Below are 21265 nucleotides of genomic sequence, written 5' to 3' on the forward strand. Positions count from 1 at the left end.
AGATTAGAAATAATTTCTAATGAATATCTCATCCTTTCATGATCAAATTTAAAGAAATTGAAGCTACACACATGCATGCAGACACGACTTTGGTATAGCAACTCCTGTTACCTAGACCCCTGAATTTCTTTTATAACTGAGATTCCAGAAAGCCAGCCTGCAGGTGAGACATGGGAACCTGACCTGCTCTTCCTGACCTCTGTCAGAGATGACTTCCTCCCAAGGCCTGCACAGCAAGCCACAGCTGGACTGTGAATGAGCAGCAGCTGATGGCTGAGTTTCTGTGGTCTGAATGTGGCTCTCCTGTCCTCCACAGGGCAACTGGCTAGCAGAAGCACAGGATGTGCCCACGCCAGGAGCTAGAGCTACTGGAATATTTTACACTTGGTCAGGCCATCACAGCCTATGTCTCAATTTTCCTTTCTCAGGTTTAGGAAATACAGATTCCAGAAACTGTCTTTCAGTGACACTTTTGCAGGCCCAGTGACAACTTTTCTGATCTTCTAGGAATGCCTGCTTTAGAGGGCAAATCTCAGGATTAAACAGGCTCATGCAGGTGAAAGAACCCAGTCACGATGCCATGTAAGTTACCAGGCACTCAACCACCAATGTGAGATAATGACTCTGAGCCCCAGGTTCTGCAGCATCACGTCACCTGGGAAAGTCCACCAGGAGCTGAAGGAGGGTCCACATGGTAAAATGCAGATTCTGACTCAGGAGTGCTGGGGGAGCCAGAGAGTCTGCATTCCCTCCAAGCTGGCAGGTGACGCCCTTTCTGCTATTGCCCAGGTGGTTTTGAGGGGTAAGAAACTGGGTTATTATTTAATCAGTTGTGCTTCAGGAACATTAAAATCAGATGGGCAGTTTTGAAGATACTGTTACAAAAGTTGTGACCCCTCTGGTCAATTTTATACTTCTCAAAGTAGCAATTTTGAAATAAAGAAAATATATGTCAAAAATATCTAAAATGTGGTTTAATGCTTGTGATTTCTTTGAAAAATGTAACTTTTTAACACTGGCAAAATTCAGAAACACTACAAGTATGATTTGGCTTAGAAAGTGTTGAAGGTAGTATTGAAAAATTTTTAAGATGAAGTAAACAGTATGTAAAAACTACCCCTTTACCTTTCTCCGGATATGTGAACCTTAAGGTCTGAGAGACCAAGGGTTGGCAAAGAGTGTAAAATACAAGAAGAACAGAAACAATGAGAAAAAACATCTTCCCACACAGTGACTACACAAACTGAACCTAATATCAAAGATCATCAAAAAACTAAGCACTTATTCACCAGTGAGCTGAGTGTAAAATAATGTGAGATCAGAAAGTTCAACAGTTTCTTCCTTGCTCTAAGAAACATTAAGAGAACACATGGTGTTTGCAGAATATTTCCTCTGGCTTTGGGATGGACTGGGCTTTCTAAGTGACTCAGTAGTAAAGAATCTGCCTGCCAATGTAGGGAGAAGCAGGAAATAGGGGTTCAATCTCTGGTTTGGGAAGATCCCCTGGAGGAGTAAATAGCAACCCACTCCAGTATTCTTTCCTGAAAAATCCTGTGGACAGAGGAGTTTGATGAGCTATACAGTCCATGGGGTCGCAAAAAGGAGGATACAACTGAGCGACTGAGCACATTTTAACTACAGCTGTGATTTCAAGCCCACAGCCTGTAGTAATCAAGTTTTCTCAGAAGTCTCCAAATGAAATATTAAATCCTTATCATGAATTCCTTTCACACACATGCCATAACTCTTCATCCAAATAACATGAGCCCCCTGATGGAAGATCTCCAGGGATATAGAGGGAAGAGGGTTAAAGATGAACAGGGGGAACCCAAACCATTTTCAGACTGTTCTGGGTTCAAGGATTTCTCACATTAAACTGAATCTTGTCTTCCTGGAACATCCCTACTTATTCTGCCCTTATAACTGCACAAGGTGAATCTAATTTCTCTTGATATGATAGCCTTTCAAACACTTGAATGAAATGAACCATATTCTTTCTAGCAACTATTCCTTGGTGCCTCAATGATCCCTCATAATATAAGGCATGGCCCTATATTGTCTGCAGTCTCTTGACCAGACTCAGACAGCCAGTCTCAGTTAATGCCTTGTGCCCAAGTCTTGATTACTTTAGGGTAAAGTGGTATCATCACCTTCCCTCATCCTGCATAGCCAGTCACAAAGCTACAACCACAGTAAATTCTAGAGGCTAGATCATATTTTGGACACATAACTTCCATCTGTAAACACAGGTAGATTTTTTGGGAACAATTGAACAATATGTGTAAACCATTCTAAGAGTGTATCCCTTCTGACCCAGAAAATCCGTGTCTGGGATTACATCCCCAAGAGTCAGTAAGTGCATCAATCTGTTGAATGTGGCATATTTATAAAGTCACTAGTAGAAAACAACCTGAACAAGTCTGAAACAAGTCTGTAATGTATTACATGCAATTTTAATTTTTTCTGTCCATTCTTATTTCTCTACACTGTGTATTACTTGTGTAAAAATGTAAAGTAGAGGGGGGACAAGGAGGAGGAGAAATAAAGGGGTGATAGGGAGGATCAGGGGAAGGGGAGAGAGAAAGGCAGAGAGTAACAGGGGTAGACAGATAACCCCCCTTAAAGACCATGATATCCAAAAACCAATCAGTGTCCTCCTAATTGCTCTACTTCACAGTTTTCTGTCTTGTCCACAAGAGAGAATATCACAGAAGATGCCACTGAACTTGTCAAAATAAAAATTCATAATGATTGTATTTTAAGAACAGAGTCTATACTCTAAGCTGGATTCAGTCACCTTTAGAATTCTGATACCTTGTAACCAAATTGTTTCTTAAAACCCTGAAGTTCCTACATCTGGTCTTTGCTCTATCTTTTTTAAGCAACAAAAATTAAATATTTATGTATCATAAAATATCAAGATATATTTTTAGTGAGGTATATTTTACATCTCATAAAATTCACCCATTTCAGGTGTAAAATTCAATGAGTGATGCAACCACTACCAAAAATCAGTTTTAAGATATTTTTATGCTCCAATTAAGATCTCTTCTGCAGTTTACAGTGATTCCCTATTCCCCCTCTCACCCTAACAACCACTACTCTTCTTTCTTTCTCTATAAGTTTCTTTTACAGAACATAACACCCAAATGGAATCGTACAATATGGTGTCTCTGGGTCTGGCTTCTTTCATTCAGCTTAAGGTGCCTAAGGTTTCTGTGGTGCACCAAGGACATAGTGTTTGTCTTTTTGAGTGCTATTTTTTTTTTTTTTAACCAAAGAACTAGTCTTATATAGTAATAGTTAAGTCTCTCAGTCGTGTCCGACTCTTTGTGACCCCATGAATCACAGCACACCAAACCTCCCTGTCCATCACCAACTCCTGGAGTTTACTCAAACTCATGTCCATTGAGTCGATGATGCCATCCAGCCATCTCATCCTCTGTTGTCCCCTTCTCCTCCTGCCCCCAATCCCTCCCAAGCATCAGGGTCTTTTCCAATGAGTCAACTCTTCGCATGAGGTGGCCAAAGTTTATTGGAGTTTCAGCTTCAGCATCAGTCCTTCCAATGAACACTCAGGACTGATCTCCTTTAGAATGGACTGGTTGGATCTCCTTGCAGTCCAAGGGACTCTCAAGAGTCTTCTCCAACACCACACTTCAAAAGCATCAATTCTTTGGTGATCAGCTTTCTTCACAGTCCAACTCTCACATCCAAACATGACCACTGGAAAAACCATAGCCTTGACTAGATGGACCTTTGTTGGCAAAGTTATGTCTGCTTTTTAATATGCTATCTAGGTTGGTCATAACTTTTAGTCATCAGCAAAAAAGACTCTATATCAGGTCACACCACACCTGACCTTGCGAGTAAGAGCAGATGTGTTCTGTGACTCTTCAATATTGTGAACTTCTTTCTATGTGCCCATGGTTAGCTTCATTAATGGTTCCTGAACCTAATTATTTTGAAAAGAATCAGCCATTGGTTTGATAGCCCTGAAGAAAGTCTGACACCAGGAGTGCAGTGCCAAAGCCAGGCTTTGAGTTCAGTGGAATGGAGAGGGGCAGACGGGGAGGATAATAAAAGACCCACTGTCCTGCTGAGAAGTTGGATCTACATCCATGCAACATAGCAAACATGCCATACAGGGGCATGGAGCAAAACTGGGCCAAAGAAGAGTAGAGCTTGGAGATGATCATCAGGCTGAAAAGGATCCCTGTGTGCATGAGCGAGCCACTAAGGGAGGTGGCCCAGCATGGACTGCCTGCATCATTCTACATAAACTAATTCAGCTTGGGTGAGATGAGAATAGGAGCTGAAGCTATAAAAGTCTGAGAGCTTCATATTTTCTTTGATTTTGTTAGAATTAACAAAACTTTATTGCTGTTAAAATAGGTCATCAATATGATGGCTGCTCAAAGAAGGTTATGAAACAAAAAGAGTAACAGAATTATTAATAGGCAACCACCAGTGGAAAACCACCAAATCATGGTCCTCTGGCCTTCAGCAGCAAGAGGCCTTTAGGCAACTCATTCAACCTTCACTGAGAGGAAAATCCTTTATCTGTAAAAGGGAGATGATGAAAGTCACAGGATAAAAGATCACGAAGATGAAAGAGATTATGTGTATGCAGATACCATCTAAATTATGAAGTTCAGTTCAGTTCAGTCACTCAGTCGTGTCTGACTCTTTGTAACCCCATGGACCAGAACTTACTCAAACACATCCATTGAGTCAGGGATGCCATCCAATCATTCCTTCCTCTATCATCCCCATCTCCTCCAACCTTCAATCTTTCCCAACATCAGGGTCTTTTCAAATGAGTCACCTTTTTGCATCAGATGGCCAAAGTATTGGAGTTTCAGCTTCAACATCAGTCCTTCCAATGAACACCCAGGACTGATCTCCTATAGGATGGACTGGTTGGATCTCCTTGCAGTCCAAGGGACTCGCAAGAGTCTTCTCCAACACCTCAGGTCAAAGGATCAATTTTTCAGCTTTCTTTATAGTCCAATTCTCACATCCATACATGATCACTGGAAAAACCATAGCTTTGACTAGATGGGCCTTGTTGGCAAAATAATGTCTCTACTTTTTAATACGCGGTATAGGTTTGTTATAACTTTCCTTCCAAGGAGCAAGCGTCTTTTAATTTCATGGCTGCAATCACCATCTGCAGTGATTTTGGAGCCCAAAAAGTTAAAGTCTGTCACTGTTTCCCCATATATTTGCCATGAAGTGATAGGACCAGAGGAAATGATCTTAGTTTTCTGAATGTTGAGTTTTAAGCCAACTTTTTCACTCTCCCTTTTCACTTTCATCAAGATGCTCTTAGTTCTTTACTTTCTGCCATAAGGGTGGTGTCATCTGCATATCTGAGGTTATTGATATTTCTCCCCACAATCTTGATTCTAGGCTGTGCTTCATCCAACCCAGCATTTCTCATGATGTACTCTGCATATAAGTTAAATAAGCAGGGTGACAATATACAGCCTTGACATATTCCTTTCCCTATTTGGAACCAGTCTGTTGTTCCATGTCCAGTTCTAACTGTTGCTTCCTGACATGCATACAGATTTCTCAAGAAGCAGATCAGGTGGTCTGGTATTCCCATCTCTTTCAGAATTTTTCACAGTTTATTGTGGTCCACACAGTCAAAGGCTTTGCTATAGTCAATAAAGCAGAAATAGATGTTTTTCTGGAACTCTCTTGCTTTTTCCATGATCCAGTGGATGTTGGCAATTTGATCTCTGATTCTTCTGCCTTTTCTAAAACCAGCTTGAACATCAGGAAGTTCATGGTTCACATATTGCTGAAGCCTGGCTTGGAGAATTTTGAGCATTACTTTACTAGCGTGTGAGATGAGTGCAATTGTGTGGTAGTTTGAGCATTCTTTGGCATTGCCTTTCTTTGGGATTAGAATGAAACGTGACCTTTCTCAGTCCTGTGGCCACTGCTGCGTTTTTCAAATTTGCTGGCATATTGAGTGCAGCACTTTCACCGCATCATCTTTCAGGTTTTGAAATAGCTCAACTGGAATTCCATCACCTCCACTAGCTTTGTTCGTAGTGATGCTTTCTAAGGCCCACTTGACTTCACATTCCAGGATGTCTGTCTCTAAGTGAGTGATCACACATCATGGTTATCTTGGTCATGAGATCTTTTTTGTGTAGTTCTTCTGTGTTCTCTTGCCACCTCTCATGTGAAAGGTGTTATTCTTATTATCCTTTGGGAATTTTAGAGCTTTGTGGGGCATGAAAGATAACCAGGCCTAGTCTTCCCAAAATTTATCCTGGGAAGCATCTGAGATTTAACACAGGTGCCTTGGAGAATGAAGGAGAAATAGAGGAAGACACCCCATCTGTCTCCCTTACTGCCCATCCCTTGCAAACAGAGCCCTTTTCATTCATCTGGATGTTCACCTTAGAGATGGTATTTCAAGAAGGGGGTTCTATAGCAAACAGAAATATTCAAATTAATTTGTAGACCAAGCTTCTGATGTTGGAGGAGATAATGTCCCACCTTGCTCAGGATGATGCAATAGTATTAAGCATACAATATTTCATCATGGGGTGGGTGCTACTACCAAGCCATTCTGAGATTTAATCCAGCAGAGAGAGGAGACAAGGAAACTCACTTTTCAGGGCAATTTCCTGCAATGTCGTTTGCTGCCTCTTATTTTCACTAGGGATAATATCGGCCTGACCTCCCATCACTCTTGGCTGTGTACCCTTATTCTGATGAAAGACTCTTTTCTCTCCTCTGTTCACCTACTAAGAAGGTCCTCAGTCCCCACCCACTCTGTCCAGATCTCAACCTTAGCCCTTTCTTTTCCTGAGACTCTTGATGACAAATATAGCTCCCAGGAATCTGCCACTCACTTAAACTCCTTTAACTTTATCGGATGGGCTTGGAATAAGTGCTCCTCTACCAGGAAACTGCTAGAGCCTTGACCACAGCTAATGGAGTAAAGTACCAGGGGGTCCTAACCCATGACTAGCCACCAAGTCATTCTGATTTCCCCTCCTGAGAATTATAAGGCCAGAAAAAAACATAAAAGTACAGCAGAGTCACTGCACCCATCAAAAGTGAGAGACCAGGGAGCTTGGGCACATGCATGCATCCTGTGACAGTGGCTCCAATACCCATGAGGACCCCAGTTCCTAGCTCCAGGAAAGTCAGCATTGCTCCAGCTGCGCAAGATGTCCATTTCCTTTCCATCAAGCCCTCTTCCTTTGAACTAACCTGGGTAGTTTCTGCCACTAGCAACCAAAAAGCCTTGACTAAAACAGTCAGCACAGGTACAACAAAAGACTGCATACTAAAATTAATTGGGGAAATGAGATGTTTTTGTAAAGTTAAATTTTCAAATTACTACTTAGGAAGAAACTATTAGTGAGAACCTATTTTCATGAGGACTACAGAGTTTTGTCATCTTAAAAGCTGACAGAAATACATCTTTTCTTGAAACTCAGATCTAAAATTTTGAGCACCAATGGTCTCATTTGGTATTCTTTTTTTTTTCTTTTTTCCCCTTTGGTCTGATTTAATTGTTTTTAAACATGGTGGTGGCAAGAATACAAAGAACTATACAAAAAAGATCTTCACGACCAACATAATCACATTGGTGTGATCACTCACCTAGAGACAGACATCCTGGAATGTGAAGTCCAGTGGGCCTTAGAAAGCATCACTACAAACAAAGCTAGTGGAGATGATGGAATTCCAGTTGAGCTATTTCAAAACCTGAAAGATGATGCGGTGAAAGTACTGCACTCAATATGCCAGCAAATCTGGAAAACTCAGCAGTGGCCACAGGCCTGAAAAAGGTCAGTTTTCATTCCCATCCCAAAGAAAGGCAATGCCAAAGAATGCTCAAACTACCACACAATTGCACTCATCTCATATGCTAGTAAAGTAATGCTCAAAATTCTCCAAGCCAGGCTTCAGCAATATGTGAACCGTAAACTTCCAGATGTTCAAGCTGGTTTTAGAAAAGGCAGAGGAACCAGAGATCAAATTGCCAACATCCACTGGATCATCGAAAAGCAAGAGAGTTCCAGAAAAACATCTATTTCTGCTTTATTGACTATGCCAAAGCGTTTGACTGTGTGAATCACAGTAAACTGTGGAAAATTCTGAAAGAGATGGGAATACCAGACCACCTGATCTGCCTCCTGAGAAACCTATATGCAGGTCAGGAAGCAACAGTTAGAACTGGACATGGAACAACAGACTGTTTCCAAATAGGAAAAGGAATACATCAAGGCTGTATATTGTCACTCTGCTTATTTAACTTATATGTAGAGTACATCATGAGAAACGCTGGGTTGGAAGAAGCACAAGCTGGAATTAAGATTTCCTGGAGAAATATCAATAACCTCAGATATGCAGATGACACCACCCTTGTGGCAGAAAGTGAAGAGGAACAAAAAAGCCTTTTGATGAAAGTGAAAGTGGAGAGTGAAAAAGTTGGCTTAAAGCTCAACGTTCAGAAAACAAAGATCATGGCATCTGATCCCATCACTTCATGGAAAATAGATGAGGAAACAGTGTCAGACTTTTTTTTTTTTTTTTTGGCTCCAAAATCACTGCAGATGGTGACTGCAGCCATGAAATTAAAAGAGACTTACTCCTTGGAAGAAAAATTATGACCAACCTAGATAGCATATTCAAAAGCAGAGACATTGCTTTGCCAACAAAGGTCCATCTAGTCAAGGCTATGGTTTTCCAGTGGTCATGTATGGATGTGAGAGTTGGACTCTGAAGAAAGCTGAGCACTGAAGAATTGATGCTTTTGAACTGTTGTGTTGGAGAAGACTTTTGAGAGTCCCTTGGACTTCAAGGAGATCCGACCAGTCCATTCTGAAGGAGATCAGCCCTGGGATTTCTTTGGAAAGAATGATGATAAAGCTGAAACTCCAGTACTTTAGCCACCTCATGGGAAGAGTTGACTCATTGGAAAAGACCCTGATGCTGGGAGGGATTGGGGACAGGAGGAGAAGGGGACGACAGAGGATGAGATGGCTGGATGGCATCACTGACTCGATGGACATGAGTCTGAGTAAACTCCGGGAGTTGGTGATGGACAGGGAGGCCTGGTGTGCTGTGATTCATGGGGTCACACAGAGTTGGGCACGACTGAGCGACTGAACTGAACTGAAACATGGCAATATCCTTTGGGGCTACTATTGGTTGCCTAAAATGCACTCAAACCCCCACCTATTCACTACTTTCTTTAAAAAATTTATAACACTGTCCTTTCAGCTGATAAATTTTGCTGTTATCAGCATTTGACTCCATCCTCAATCTTTATGTTTATAGCTGAGAACCAAGGAGACCCTACAAACAAGTGGGGTCCAGAAGAAGATTCTACAGGCTCTTAGCAAAGCCATAAGCGACTCTCATATTTAAAGACATAGTTTTTCTGATACTTTGTTTGATGAAGAACTGTTTCAGTGTCCTTTCAGAGTCCACCAGAGACCTGGGTCTATCCTCAGAACATATTATAATATAATCTATTTAGTGGTTTAACTACTGTCTATGTCTACTAGCCTTGAATTCACGTCCAGATTATACACCTTTTGTAAACATCGACCACACTTCACACACAATCTATTACAAAAAGGAAACTGCCAGGTGTTAGTGGTCAACTGGCATTTACTAATAATACACCATAAACCCAGTGGCTTTCCAACCATTTTTGGTTTAAGATGGGAAGCCTTCTGTGCTTCTGGATTCTTACACAAAAATAGAAAACATATTAGTAAAATGAGTATTTTAAAAGTGGCTCTTACTGAAGTAAGACTGTAAGATATGTAACCCACTTAGTGACCATCTTGGTACATGTCAATATGTGGAAAAGTTGGAAAGATTAATTCTGATCACTACGGAGTCTACCAATGCATATGTCTTCCTTAGATCTCCCAGTGATCTGCTTAAAATGTAAATTCTCAAGAGCATGTGTGAGGTCTGAGATTCTGGATTGCTAACAACTCTAGGTTGCTGATGTTGCTGGGTCCAGGGACCACACTTTGAGTAGCAAGGAAGAAACTGAACATTTCTGATAATGTTCCTTTGTCACCCATACCCACCCCTGAGAGCTAAATAATCTTTGTCCTAATTTACCTCTTTGTTTGTTTTTAAAACGTCTAGTATTTGACAGAGATATTTTGCAGCTGTGCTTTGAGAGAGATGCTGTGGCCAACCGCTCTGAACCACCTCTGACTTAACTACAGGAATGACCGTGCACAAATGAGACTGGAACTGTTTGAAAGTTATTTTTGCTTCATTACCATGTTAAGATTTCTATCCAAGGTGGGAATTTGTACTGGACTAGGCATAATTCCAGCCATGTGCAAAGGAGTGTGGAAGACTGCACATGTTCCAGCTAACCTGGCTGTTCCCTGAAATCTCTGCCCCTTTCCTGGAGCCCCAGTGACATGCCTGCCTCCTATCCCTTAAAGTTCCTCTACTCCCACCTCCCCTTGGGGAGAAGGTGTGTTTTGAGCATGGGCTCTCCCTTCATTCCTTAATCAATGAATAAAGCTTCTGCTCTACTATATACAACCGGGTTTAAAAAGTAGCATTTGTGATTCCAGGCAAAGAACCCATTCAGAAGTCACTGACCCAGTGGGAATCATCTATACCTTCTGTCTCAAGACCATTTAAATTGATTTTGTCTTATCTACATGTATAACTATTGCCCTTTTAAATTCCATTCTTTACTTTCAGGGGCTAACAACCACTTGTCATCTTTTTATTCACACAAATTAAATTAGAATATGGAGAAGGGGACAACAGAGGATGAAATGATTGGATGGTGTCACCAACTCAATGGACGTGAGTTTGAGCAAATTTGGGGAGATGGTGAACCCTGGTATCCTGCAGTTATGGGGTTGCAAAGAGTCAGACATGACTTAGCAACTAACAATAACAACAGACATTGCTAGGACAGAGATTTTGTCTATTTTATTCACTGCTGTTAACCCAGTGCCTGGACCAATGCCTCACTGGAACACCTTAAATAGAAGGCACTTGAATATTCTGAGTGAATCAATAAAACAAGCTCTTCTTCTATAAATAAGCAGTTTGTCCTCAAATTTCAGTCTCTATTGATATTTTGAACAATCTCTCTTTTTTTTTAAGCTGTTGTTTTCTAACCTGGAGAAATTCGTTTCAAAGTGAAGTGTCTGGTCCATCATATTGTCACCAACAAAACTCATTAACAATTCTTACAAAATAAAGGTAGAATCTGGGAAATAAGATAAAGTCTAACTCCTTTTTTCCCTTTTGGTTTAGTCAAATTTCATGTGGTCATAGAGTACTATGTGCAGAAGCTTTGCACCTAACTCTTCAGATCAGAGTCCCTAGTGGGAAATGGCTTTAAGATGGTGGTGGGGGGCAGGTGCAATGACAAGAAACCTGTAAAACACCCTTGCTTAGGGCTACCTTTGGGGGAGAGAACAAGAACTATAGAGTGCAAGCTCATACCTCTCCATTCTCTGATCAAGGAATAAAGATTTCCTTTACTTCTGAACTGAACTCAGCCTCATTCTGTTGGCACAAGCAACACCAGGTAGAAAGACACATGTTGGAGACTGACTCACCCAGGTTATAGAGACTCAGAAAATTCATATCAACACATCTATGATACACAGCCATTTTACCGGACACACTGGAAACCTCTATTAAATATCTATTACTAAAGATAAGCCAGTAACATCATGGGCAGCGCTGGTGTTAAGTTGATATGAACAGTGATGGCCAACCAGCCATTGACAGTCTGGACCCTTCTGATTGGGTACTGCCTGCTCCACTGGATGCTGAATACATTAAATATTAAAAGAGTTTTTAAAAGTTACAGGAATTCTCTCTTACCAAACCATAATTAAAGTAAAACATTTAAAATAACTCTACTTCAAAGTTATGTAAATTACTTATGGTTGAATTAATTGATTAACAAATGAACAAATGACTGAAAGAATGAATTGGGACAGATGGTCTAAAAAAAGCATAATTGATTAGGAAAGTCCAGGACTTGAGAGCCCCCTCATCCAAGGTCTTGTTCTGTCTTGTAACTTGGGGCAAGTCACACTGCCTGTTGCTAAATATGGTAGGACACTGACCTTGAAGGAGCAGACACACCTCACACATGGCCCCAGGGAACCCCTCTGCCACAGCCACCATAAATGCTTTGGAACAGGGTGTAATTGATACTTTACTTTTCCTAAGTATCAGAGGCAGGTGTAGGGTACTGGGAAACTATACCAGATTAGTTCCTTTACCTGTGGATAACACATATGTCACACATGCTATCATATAGGAGTTTGGCTAACAGCTCACTCACTGTCAGGAATGGACAGTGGAGAAATTAACAGGCAGAAAAATCTCTAAGACAGTGACTCTGAAACACTGTACATCTGATGAAAGCTATGGAGCAAGTCTGCTAGAAAATGCTCATGGACTCAGCTTCATGATTTCTGAGGATTCCTAAACCATGAACCACAGGAAGTGGGGTGGCCTCAGAGAGATGTGGGCCAGGTAAGAATTGCTGATTCTGAGGGAACAGAACACCACCTATCACGGGACTCCTCCTGACATAAGAATGCACAACTATCTCCAAGAAGGGTATTTTTCCTGGCCCAGTGCACCTCAACTATCTTTCAAGGCAAAATGCACAGTCTCCATCTCATATATCTGAGAGAATTTTAACTGCCAACAGATGAAACCTCTCTCCTGCAGCAGATCTCTGAAACATTAGACAGTGTACAGAAACTATCACAAAAATTCTCTGAAGTCCTTACAACCTATTTTGGCTTTCTTTTTCACCAAATTATTTCCAGGTAAGTTCTGCAAGATGATAGATTCACTGGATTTCAGAGCTTCAGGCTTCTCGTATATGACTGAGGTCGAATGTCAAGACTCACTTCCTGCCTGCCTAACACAGCTACTAGCTGCTGCTGCTGCTGCTGCTAAGTCGCTTCAGTCGTGTCCGACTCTGTGCGACCCCATAGGTGCTCTCTATCTTCACTCAGAACTCTTAACCAAGAACTATATATTTCTTCATCTCCCTCAATACCACTATATAACCCAGCCAGCAATTTACTGCATTTAAATGATTCATTTATTAATGCTAATTGGGCAGTATTTATAGGAGAGTTGTATTTGTTCTGTTGTGTACATTATGCCTTTAACAGCTTTAAAAATATAATCTACAGTTTATAAGAACTAACCAAGAATCCTACTTTTGTCCCAGGCTGTTTTAACCATATTTTAATGAAGGAGAAGTTCTGAAGTATCAGCTGCTGCTGAGTCACTTCAGTTGTGTCCGACTCTGTGCGACCCCATAGACGGCAGCCTACCAGGATGCCCCAGCCCTGCGATTCTCCAGGCAAGAATACCGGAGTGGGTTGCCATATCAGAATGCCCATCTAATACAAATGTAGAAGAGCTGTCTGAAATTAACTGGAGTGAACAAGCATGAAATGTCTCTAAAAACATTCTGTAAATAACGTTTGAAGGCTTGACAATCTAAAATTCAGTTCAGCTTAGTTCAGTTGCTCAGTCATGTCCAACTCTTTGTGACCCCGTGAGGTGCAGCTCACCAGGCCTCCCTGTCCAACACCAACTCGTGGAGCCTACCCAAACTCATATCCATTGAGTCTGTGATGCCATCCAGCCATCTCATCCTCTGACGTCCCCTTCTCCTTCCGCCCTCAATCTTTCCCAGCATCAGGGTCTTTTCTAACAAGTCAGCTCTTCGCAGCAGGTGGCCAAACTATTGGAGTTTCAGCCTCAACATCAGATCTTCCAATGAACACCCAGGACTAATGTCCTTTAGGATGGACTGGTTAGATCTCCTTGGAGTCCAAGGGACTCTCAAGAGTCTTCTCCAACACCGCAGTTCAAAAGCATCAATTCTTTGGCACTCAGCTTTCTTTATTGTCCAACTCTTACATCCATACATGACTACTGAAAACACCATAGTCTTGACTAGACAGACCTTTGTTGGCAAAGTAATGTCTCTGCTTTTTAATATGCTATCTAGGTTGGTCATAACTTTCCTTCCAAGGAGTAAGCATCTTTTAATTTCATGGCTGCAATCACCATCTGCAGTGATTTTGGAGCCCCCCAAAATAAAGTCTGCCACTGTTTCCACTGTCTCACCATCTATTTGCCATGAAGTGATGGGACCAGATGCCATGATCTTAGTTTTCTGAATGTTGAGCTTTAAGCCAACTTTTTCACTCTCCTCTTTCACTTTCATCAAGAGGCTCTTTAGTTCTTCTTCACTTTCTGCCATAAGGGTGGTGTCATCTGCATATCTGAGGTGATTGATATTTCTCCTGGCAATCTTGATTCCAGCTTGTGCTTCATGCAGCCAAGCGTTTACCTTAGGTCAGCTTCAACTTTCATTTGTGAAATTTGCCACTTTCCATGCTATTTGAAAAAGGTCAATACATAGAAGCTCTCCGATTTTACCAGTTAAAGAATTTTCTAAAAAATAGTTAAGTTCCCACTACTCCTAATAACTACATCCACTTCCCTGGATAAATTACAATGTTCCATTTAAACAGAACCAACTTTATTAAATTTCCCACGGTCTTTCCTTAATTATACAATATACTTCTGTAATAAACTTCAGCCATATCATATTCGAACAAAAAATAAACCAGATGCTCGGTGCTTATATGCAAAATTAAGCTCTCCCTGTGAAACCAAATTAAAATGAGCTCAGGAATGAAGTCAAGCCCTCACAAAAACAAAAACAAGCAAACAAAAGCAATTCTGCAGATTTCGTTTTGTGACTTGTTAGTCTTACTCACTTATCTGTTTTTCTCTTGCATCTGGGAAAACACACATATCCTTCCCCACTCTCAACCTTTTTATCAAGTTATCATATTAATTCAGTTTTGTAGGAAAAAGAGAGATTTTAAAAATCTCTAAAATTTCATCAGGACACTTAGTCCTAAAAACAATTTAAGTCAGCTATTTGCCAGACATTGCTTTAAATGCTTTACATACATTAATTCTCTTGATTCTCACACACACAAAAATGTTTGAGATTATTATTGGACTTTCATCCCTACTGTACAGAGAGTTGAGGGAGATAGTGGTTAAATTGCTTGACAAAGGTCTATCTGTCAGCATCTGGACTGGGATTCACATTCAGAAGAGCTGACACCAAAGTCTATTTTTCTGAGCACAGAGCACCACAGATCCCAAATTACACAGTGGTTCAAAACCACTATTGAAAAATAAAAGAAACCCATTCAGTTTACTCTGGGTAAAGTCAATGATCACTTTTTTGTTGGACAATTTTCAAACTTTAAATTTCACAGCTCTTTAATGGAATGTAATAATATGGAGCTTATACTTGTGTGATGATCTAACACAAAAGACGTCTACACACACACACAGCTATCCCACATCAGTGCTGCTTAAGATAACTGTGCTTCAATCAAGAAGATCGTGACTGTGCCAGTGAAGTGACTGGCAAAGTTATTCTGAACCTCTGTTCCAGCGGAACTGAGACATCACAACATCTCCACCTACATCCCGACTCCCTCTCCATTAATAGTTTAAAACTGTTTACTGGTGACAACCAAAGTTGTCTCTCTTATATCAAACAAACAAACAAAAAAAAAATGGACATAAAACTAAGGGGAGAGAAAATAAAGCTATATTTTTTAAATACTTAATGTTTATCCAAAATATATAAGGTATTCATTGTTTTACCTAATATTACAAACCTTAACCTCACCTTAAAAAATTTAGCAACTTGGATATAACAGGAACCAAGAGATGATGGCTAGCTTGAAGGCTAGCTCAATTAGGTATGAAACTCCTATAGTGTCTCCTTTGTGAAAGATATGAGTGGTTAGAGCATTTGACACCAAGTGAAATTAAACTTTCTTCATTTAAGTTTTAGGACTTCCTAATGTAGGAGTGAAATCTACTCGCCCTGTCTAAAGATTTAACAATTGCTTAATAAACAAGAGCTCATTTGATTGTAGCTTATCTGATAAATCTGTGACTAGCTGGATTACACAGATGTTACTTTTTATTTACCTGGATATTTCTGTCAACAAAATTCTATTTAATTTTGAATCAAGTAAGAACAATTTTCTAATAATACAAATTATTCATTATCTTGAAATTAGCATTTATTTTTCTTCCACTGATAGAGCTATGTCAAGAATAACATTTAAAAGTTGATACCAATAATGAATATTTCTGCCTACAGTATCACCCATTGGTGGAATGGATTAAGCCATAGTTGATGATCTTTTCACTTTTATGCTAAATAAAACAGAGAATATAAAGAAGATTTATACTAGGATGAGGCATAATTTTAAAATGTTATTAATAGGAGTGGGACACATTTGGTGAATTATCTGGACCATGTTCGCCAGTTGCAAGTTGGGACGAAAGCTGCAACGCTTAAAGCTCTTTCGGCATTGGGGGCAGATGAACTGCCGTGGAGGGGCTGGAGGCGGGGCCAGGTGAGTGCCAGGGTACAGCTCTTCGTCGTCCTCATCGTATTCTTCCAAAATCTCCTCCTCTTGCAGGTTGACCTTAATTCTCAGGTCATGTCTCAAGCCTCCCAGGTAGTAGTTCGTATCTTCCTCCTGGTCCCACACATAATCCATGCTGTCCCTTATGCCACCATCACCGACCCAGGGTTCATCATCCTCTTGGTCCTGGAACAACTCCTCGTCAGCATTCCCCTGGTATAAAACCTCCCGAATGGAGTTGCCCCATCCACCGATGGCCCCTACTGCCTCCTCGTCCTCCTCGTCCTCCTCCCATTCATCGTCCTCTTCCTCCCTGTCTTGCTCATTATCTTCCTTGCCCCACTTTGTTCAGAGTAAGGCTTTAAAAACTCTGGATGTGCTATTTTCACTAAGCCTAGCACTAAAGACAGTATTTTTGAAGTTGTATGAAATGAAATTGGTTGGAAGAAAAAAATTAGAGAAGTATATGTTTTAGATATGGGTCTTTGTCAAAAATTGAAGAAAACTGGTGAGATGTACCGTAGCAGTCATCACCAAGCATTGACTTCATCAGCCTGCCCATAATATACTGGAAATCTTAAACCTTGCTGTCAGCATAACTGTTGTGAAAAGTAGTCCATCTGATCCCAGTTTGCCTTGGTTTTCAAAAATCTGAATGCTGTTCAGAGTATTTTCTGTCATACACTGAGTTTCCTTGATCAGAAAACTTGGTTCACCTGAATTTATGGACAGAACAACTAACTTGGGACACCAATGATAAAGAATCTGTACTTTAAAACTTTAAGCAGAATTTAACACATTGAAGCTTAAAATACATTGACCCTGAAATGTCAAGGAACAGACACCAACATCACTGCTTGTTATGAAATGAGCACTTTAAGCACTTGCCAAAAATCTCTACAAATAGCACACTCATGTGAAAAATGTCAATTTTCTTGGCTAATCTTTCGAGAACCAGATTCGTGAATGTTATTTCCAGGGGAAAAAAAGGGAAAATCTAAAACTATTTTGGGTGATGTTTTGTTGACCTCTTAAAACCTACCTGTGGTAGCTTTGGGAAGAATGTCTCATGTTTCACACTTAATGTTCAGTTCTCACTGGAAGAACTTCAGGAGTTTGTGGAATTCAAAGTTGGATTGTTTTGACTAGAAATTTTCAGATTTTAATCCTTCATTATTCCATTTTTCTCCGTATATCTTAAAAGCTTTTTTTTTAAAATTGGTATAACTAACTGTGGGAGAAAACACTGCAAGAGTGTTGTCAAAGCAGCTTGTGTTTTGTTGCATTTTCTACACCATCCAGGAAAGAAAAGGCTTAACAGTGACATGGTTATTATATCATTTGAATAAATTTTTGCCTTCCAAAATTAAAATAAATAAATAAATAAAATGTTATTAATAGGATCATTTTACTCTCCAAAAATAAAGAATAATAAATTTATAGTTCTCCCAAGGGAAGTAAATTTTATGAGCCCAGGCATGCTGACACCAATAGGAGAAAAAAGAACACAATTCTGAAAATAATGTCTACCTATAAGAAAGAAAGAAATTTCCTTCTTAATTTCTCTCTTTTTCTAAATTTTTTATTGAAGGATAATTGCTTTACAGAATTTTGTGGTTTTCTGTCATACATTAACAAGAATCAGTCATAGGTACACCCAAGTCCCCTCCCTCCCAAACCTCCATCCCATCTGCCTTCCCATCCCACCCTTCAGCATGTCGCAGAGCCCCTGTTTGAGTTCCCAGAGGCATACAGCAAATGTCCATTAGCTACCTATTTTACATATGGTATTGTAAATTTCCATGTTATTCTCTCCATACATCTCCTCTTTTCCCTTCTCCCTTCTCCCCTCCCCGCCATGTCCATAGGTCTGTTCTCTATATCTCTTTCTCCTTAATTTCTTTCTAAATATTTAAAGGTAATAAAAAGATTAATCCATCATCCTGAGAACTTCTCAAAGCTAAATCTATGGGGTTTTTTATTGTGAGAAAATACATATAAGGCAAATCCAGATGTACTCTGGTATCTGTTCAAACATCTTTGTATAGAAAAGAAAGAAATGGATACCTTGTTTTCCTTACCACATGCTCAAAAAATACACATTTTCATTACATGTCTCAATCAGAGTGAAGATAATATCAGTCACTGAACCAAAAGAACACTTCTAGAAACATCCACTTGAAGTTCAAAGAGAAATCACTAATTATTGACTTAGCCCAAAATTAGGGACTTCGACTGAAAATCACCCAGGGCAGACACTCTGGTTATTCTGTTGCCAAGTCATATCTGACTCTTCATGACCCCAAGGACTGCAGCATGCCAGCCTTCCCTGTCCCTTACCATCTCTCAGGGTTTTCCCAAGTTCATGTCCATTGAATTGGTGTTGCCATCCAACTGTCTCATCCTCTGTTGCCCTCTTCTCCTTCTACTGATATAGTAACAATATGCCACTCTGTAGCACTACTTTCTCCCAACAGTAGACCCAGATGCAAGACTTTCCCATCGTGAGGAGCATGACTGTATTTGGAATAATGCCTGGATAAAGATTCCTATACATGTAACATGTCTAAAATAGACTTTCCAGGTATTCAAGTGGTTGAGCTAGTTCCCCATATGATACAATATATGAAAATGCAAATGCAAAAAAGAAATGAAAGGAAAATATTTCCAGAACAGAGAACTTGATTTCATGATAGCTTTCCACATAACTACATTATTTTAGTAAACTTCCACTCAAAGTTTACTTATAATCTTTATTCTAGATACTAGAGTTTTGCCTAAATAAGAGGGAAATTTCTAACAGATTAATCCTGGTTACCAAGAATGAAAAGAACACTCAACAGATCATAATTGATTTCAGTACTTATGGAGAAAACATCATTGCTTACATTTCACCTACTGTCAAACATTTGTAACACACTTCTACAAAGCCTGAAGAGAAGTGTGTGTAGATATTTGTAAAAAGCAACATTAGAAGTGCTAGCTTCCCTCTTCTTTTCCTAATACATTTTCAGAGATGAGTTCTAGCATCTAGACAGTTTCCGATGGGTCAGGAGAACATTTCAGTATCACTAAGAGTCTGTTTAGAAATTGAGATGAATTTTCTGTAAGCTTAGAGATGATGATCTTAAATAAAGATCATTTACTTTATTTCCTAAATTCCTTTCACTCCCACAGATGTCATTTCACTTTGAAAACAATTCATCTTAAAGTTCCAAGAGAACAGTTGTTGTAAAATTTTCTGAAACCGAGGGCAACCTTTACATAACATACTATGAAAAAGATCTGCAGCATAGGGTTATGCTTGTCAGTGTGTATGTGGTGCGTATCTATGAACTGAGATCTCCAATTGACAGCTGTATTAAAATGTGAATCTGTATCTTTTCTATATGGGATCACAGAATATTGACACCATTTGATTTAAACAAACAATCCACTACCAGCAATTATTTACGTGTGTAAATGCCTTGAAAGACAGGGACTGACAGAATTTCAGTCAAGATGGCAGAATAGAAGGGTGTGCACTCATCTCCTGCAAGAGCACCAAAATTACCACTAGCTGTTGAACTCTCACTGACAAGAGGATGCTGGAACCCACCAAAAAAAGATACCCCACATTCAAAGACAAAAAAGAAGCTGCACCAAGATGGTAGGAGGGGTGCAATCACAATAAAATCAAATCCCATACCAGTTGGGTGGGTGACCTACAAATCGGAAAACAATAATACCAAAGAAGTTTTCCCACTGTGTGAAGGTTCTGAACCCCACATCAGGCTTCCCTGCCTGGGAATTCAACAAAGGGACTGGTAATTCCCAGGAAATCTGACCTTGAAGACCAGCAGGACTTTATTATATCCACAGGACTAAGAGAACCAGAGACTCCAGTCCTGGAGGACACAAGCTAACCTTTGTGCACACTAAGACTCAGAGGAAAAGAGCAGTGATCCCACAGGAGACTGAACCAAAACTACCTGCTACTGTTGGATGGTTTCCTGAGGAGGCATGAATCAGCAGGAGCTCAACACAGGGACGGAGGCACTGGCAGCAGCAGCCTGGGAAGGTCTCCCTTGGCATAAGCCCTCTTGGAAGTGGCCATTAACCCTACCAAGGGTTGGGTCGCCTCAGACCAAACAACTAACAGGGAGGGTGCACAACCCCACCCATCAGCAGATAACTGGATTAAAGCTTTACTGAGCAAGGTCCTGCCCACCAGAGCAAGACCTAGGTTTTCCCACCACCAATCCCTCCCATCAGAAAGCTTACACAAGTCTCTTAGCTTCATCCATCAGAGGGCAGACAGAAGAAGCAAAAAGAATTACAGTTCCACAGTGGCTAAAACAAAAACCACATTATAGAAAGTCAATCAGGATGAAAAAGCAGAAAGTTATGTTCCAGATAAAGGGACAAGATTAAACCCCAGAAAAACAACTAAATGAAGTGGAGATAGGCAATCTTGCAGAAAAAGAATTCAGCATAATGATATGGAAGATGATTCAGGATCTAAGGAAAAGAGTGGAGGCAAATATTGAAAAGATGCAAGAAATGTTTACCAAAGACCTAGAAAAACTAAAGAAAAAAACAAGCAGAGATGGATAATATACTAGAAGGAATCAATAGCAGAATAACTGAGGTAGAAGAACAGATAAATGACCTAGAGGACAGAATGGTGGAAATCACTGCCATAGAACAGAATATAGAAAAAGAATGAAAAGAAATGAAGACAGCATAAGATACCTCTGAGACAA

At 40.1% G+C, this 21265-nt stretch overlaps 2 protein-coding genes across 2 annotated transcripts in view; both read right to left on the reverse strand.

The window, feature by feature from the left end:
• Positions 1–21265, reverse strand: part of LOC139186165 (ATP-binding cassette sub-family C member 4-like) — a 63179-nt gene that overhangs the window by 35701 nt on the left and 6213 nt on the right. The gene's annotated exons all lie outside the window — the stretch shown is intronic.
• LOC139186280 (E3 ubiquitin-protein ligase TRIM52-like) lies at positions 16168–18286 on the reverse strand. The gene is made up of 2 exons (XM_070800560.1): positions 18200–18286; positions 16168–16862 (listed from the first exon to the last, which is right to left on the reverse strand). The coding sequence occupies exons 1-2, from the start codon at positions 18284–18286 to the stop codon at positions 16335–16337; spliced, it is 615 nt and encodes a 204-aa protein (XP_070656661.1). The 3' UTR covers positions 16168–16334.

This window comes from Bos indicus, chromosome 12 (genome assembly GCF_029378745.1).
Source record: "Bos indicus isolate NIAB-ARS_2022 breed Sahiwal x Tharparkar chromosome 12, NIAB-ARS_B.indTharparkar_mat_pri_1.0, whole genome shotgun sequence".
Lineage (NCBI taxonomy): Eukaryota > Metazoa > Chordata > Mammalia > Artiodactyla > Bovidae > Bos > Bos indicus.

What these genes read in the sequence shown, in the direction of transcription:
- LOC139186280 (XM_070800560.1), bottom strand. Translation starts at nt 18,286, where the DNA reads ATGGACATTTGCTGTATGCCTCTGGGAACTCAAACAGGGGCTCTGCGA. An exon ending in GGAAGGCAGATGGGATGGAG is followed by an intron (nt 16,863 to 18,199) that starts GTTTGGGAGGGA and finishes CTCTGAACAAAG; the next exon opens with TGGGGCAAGGAAGATAATGA.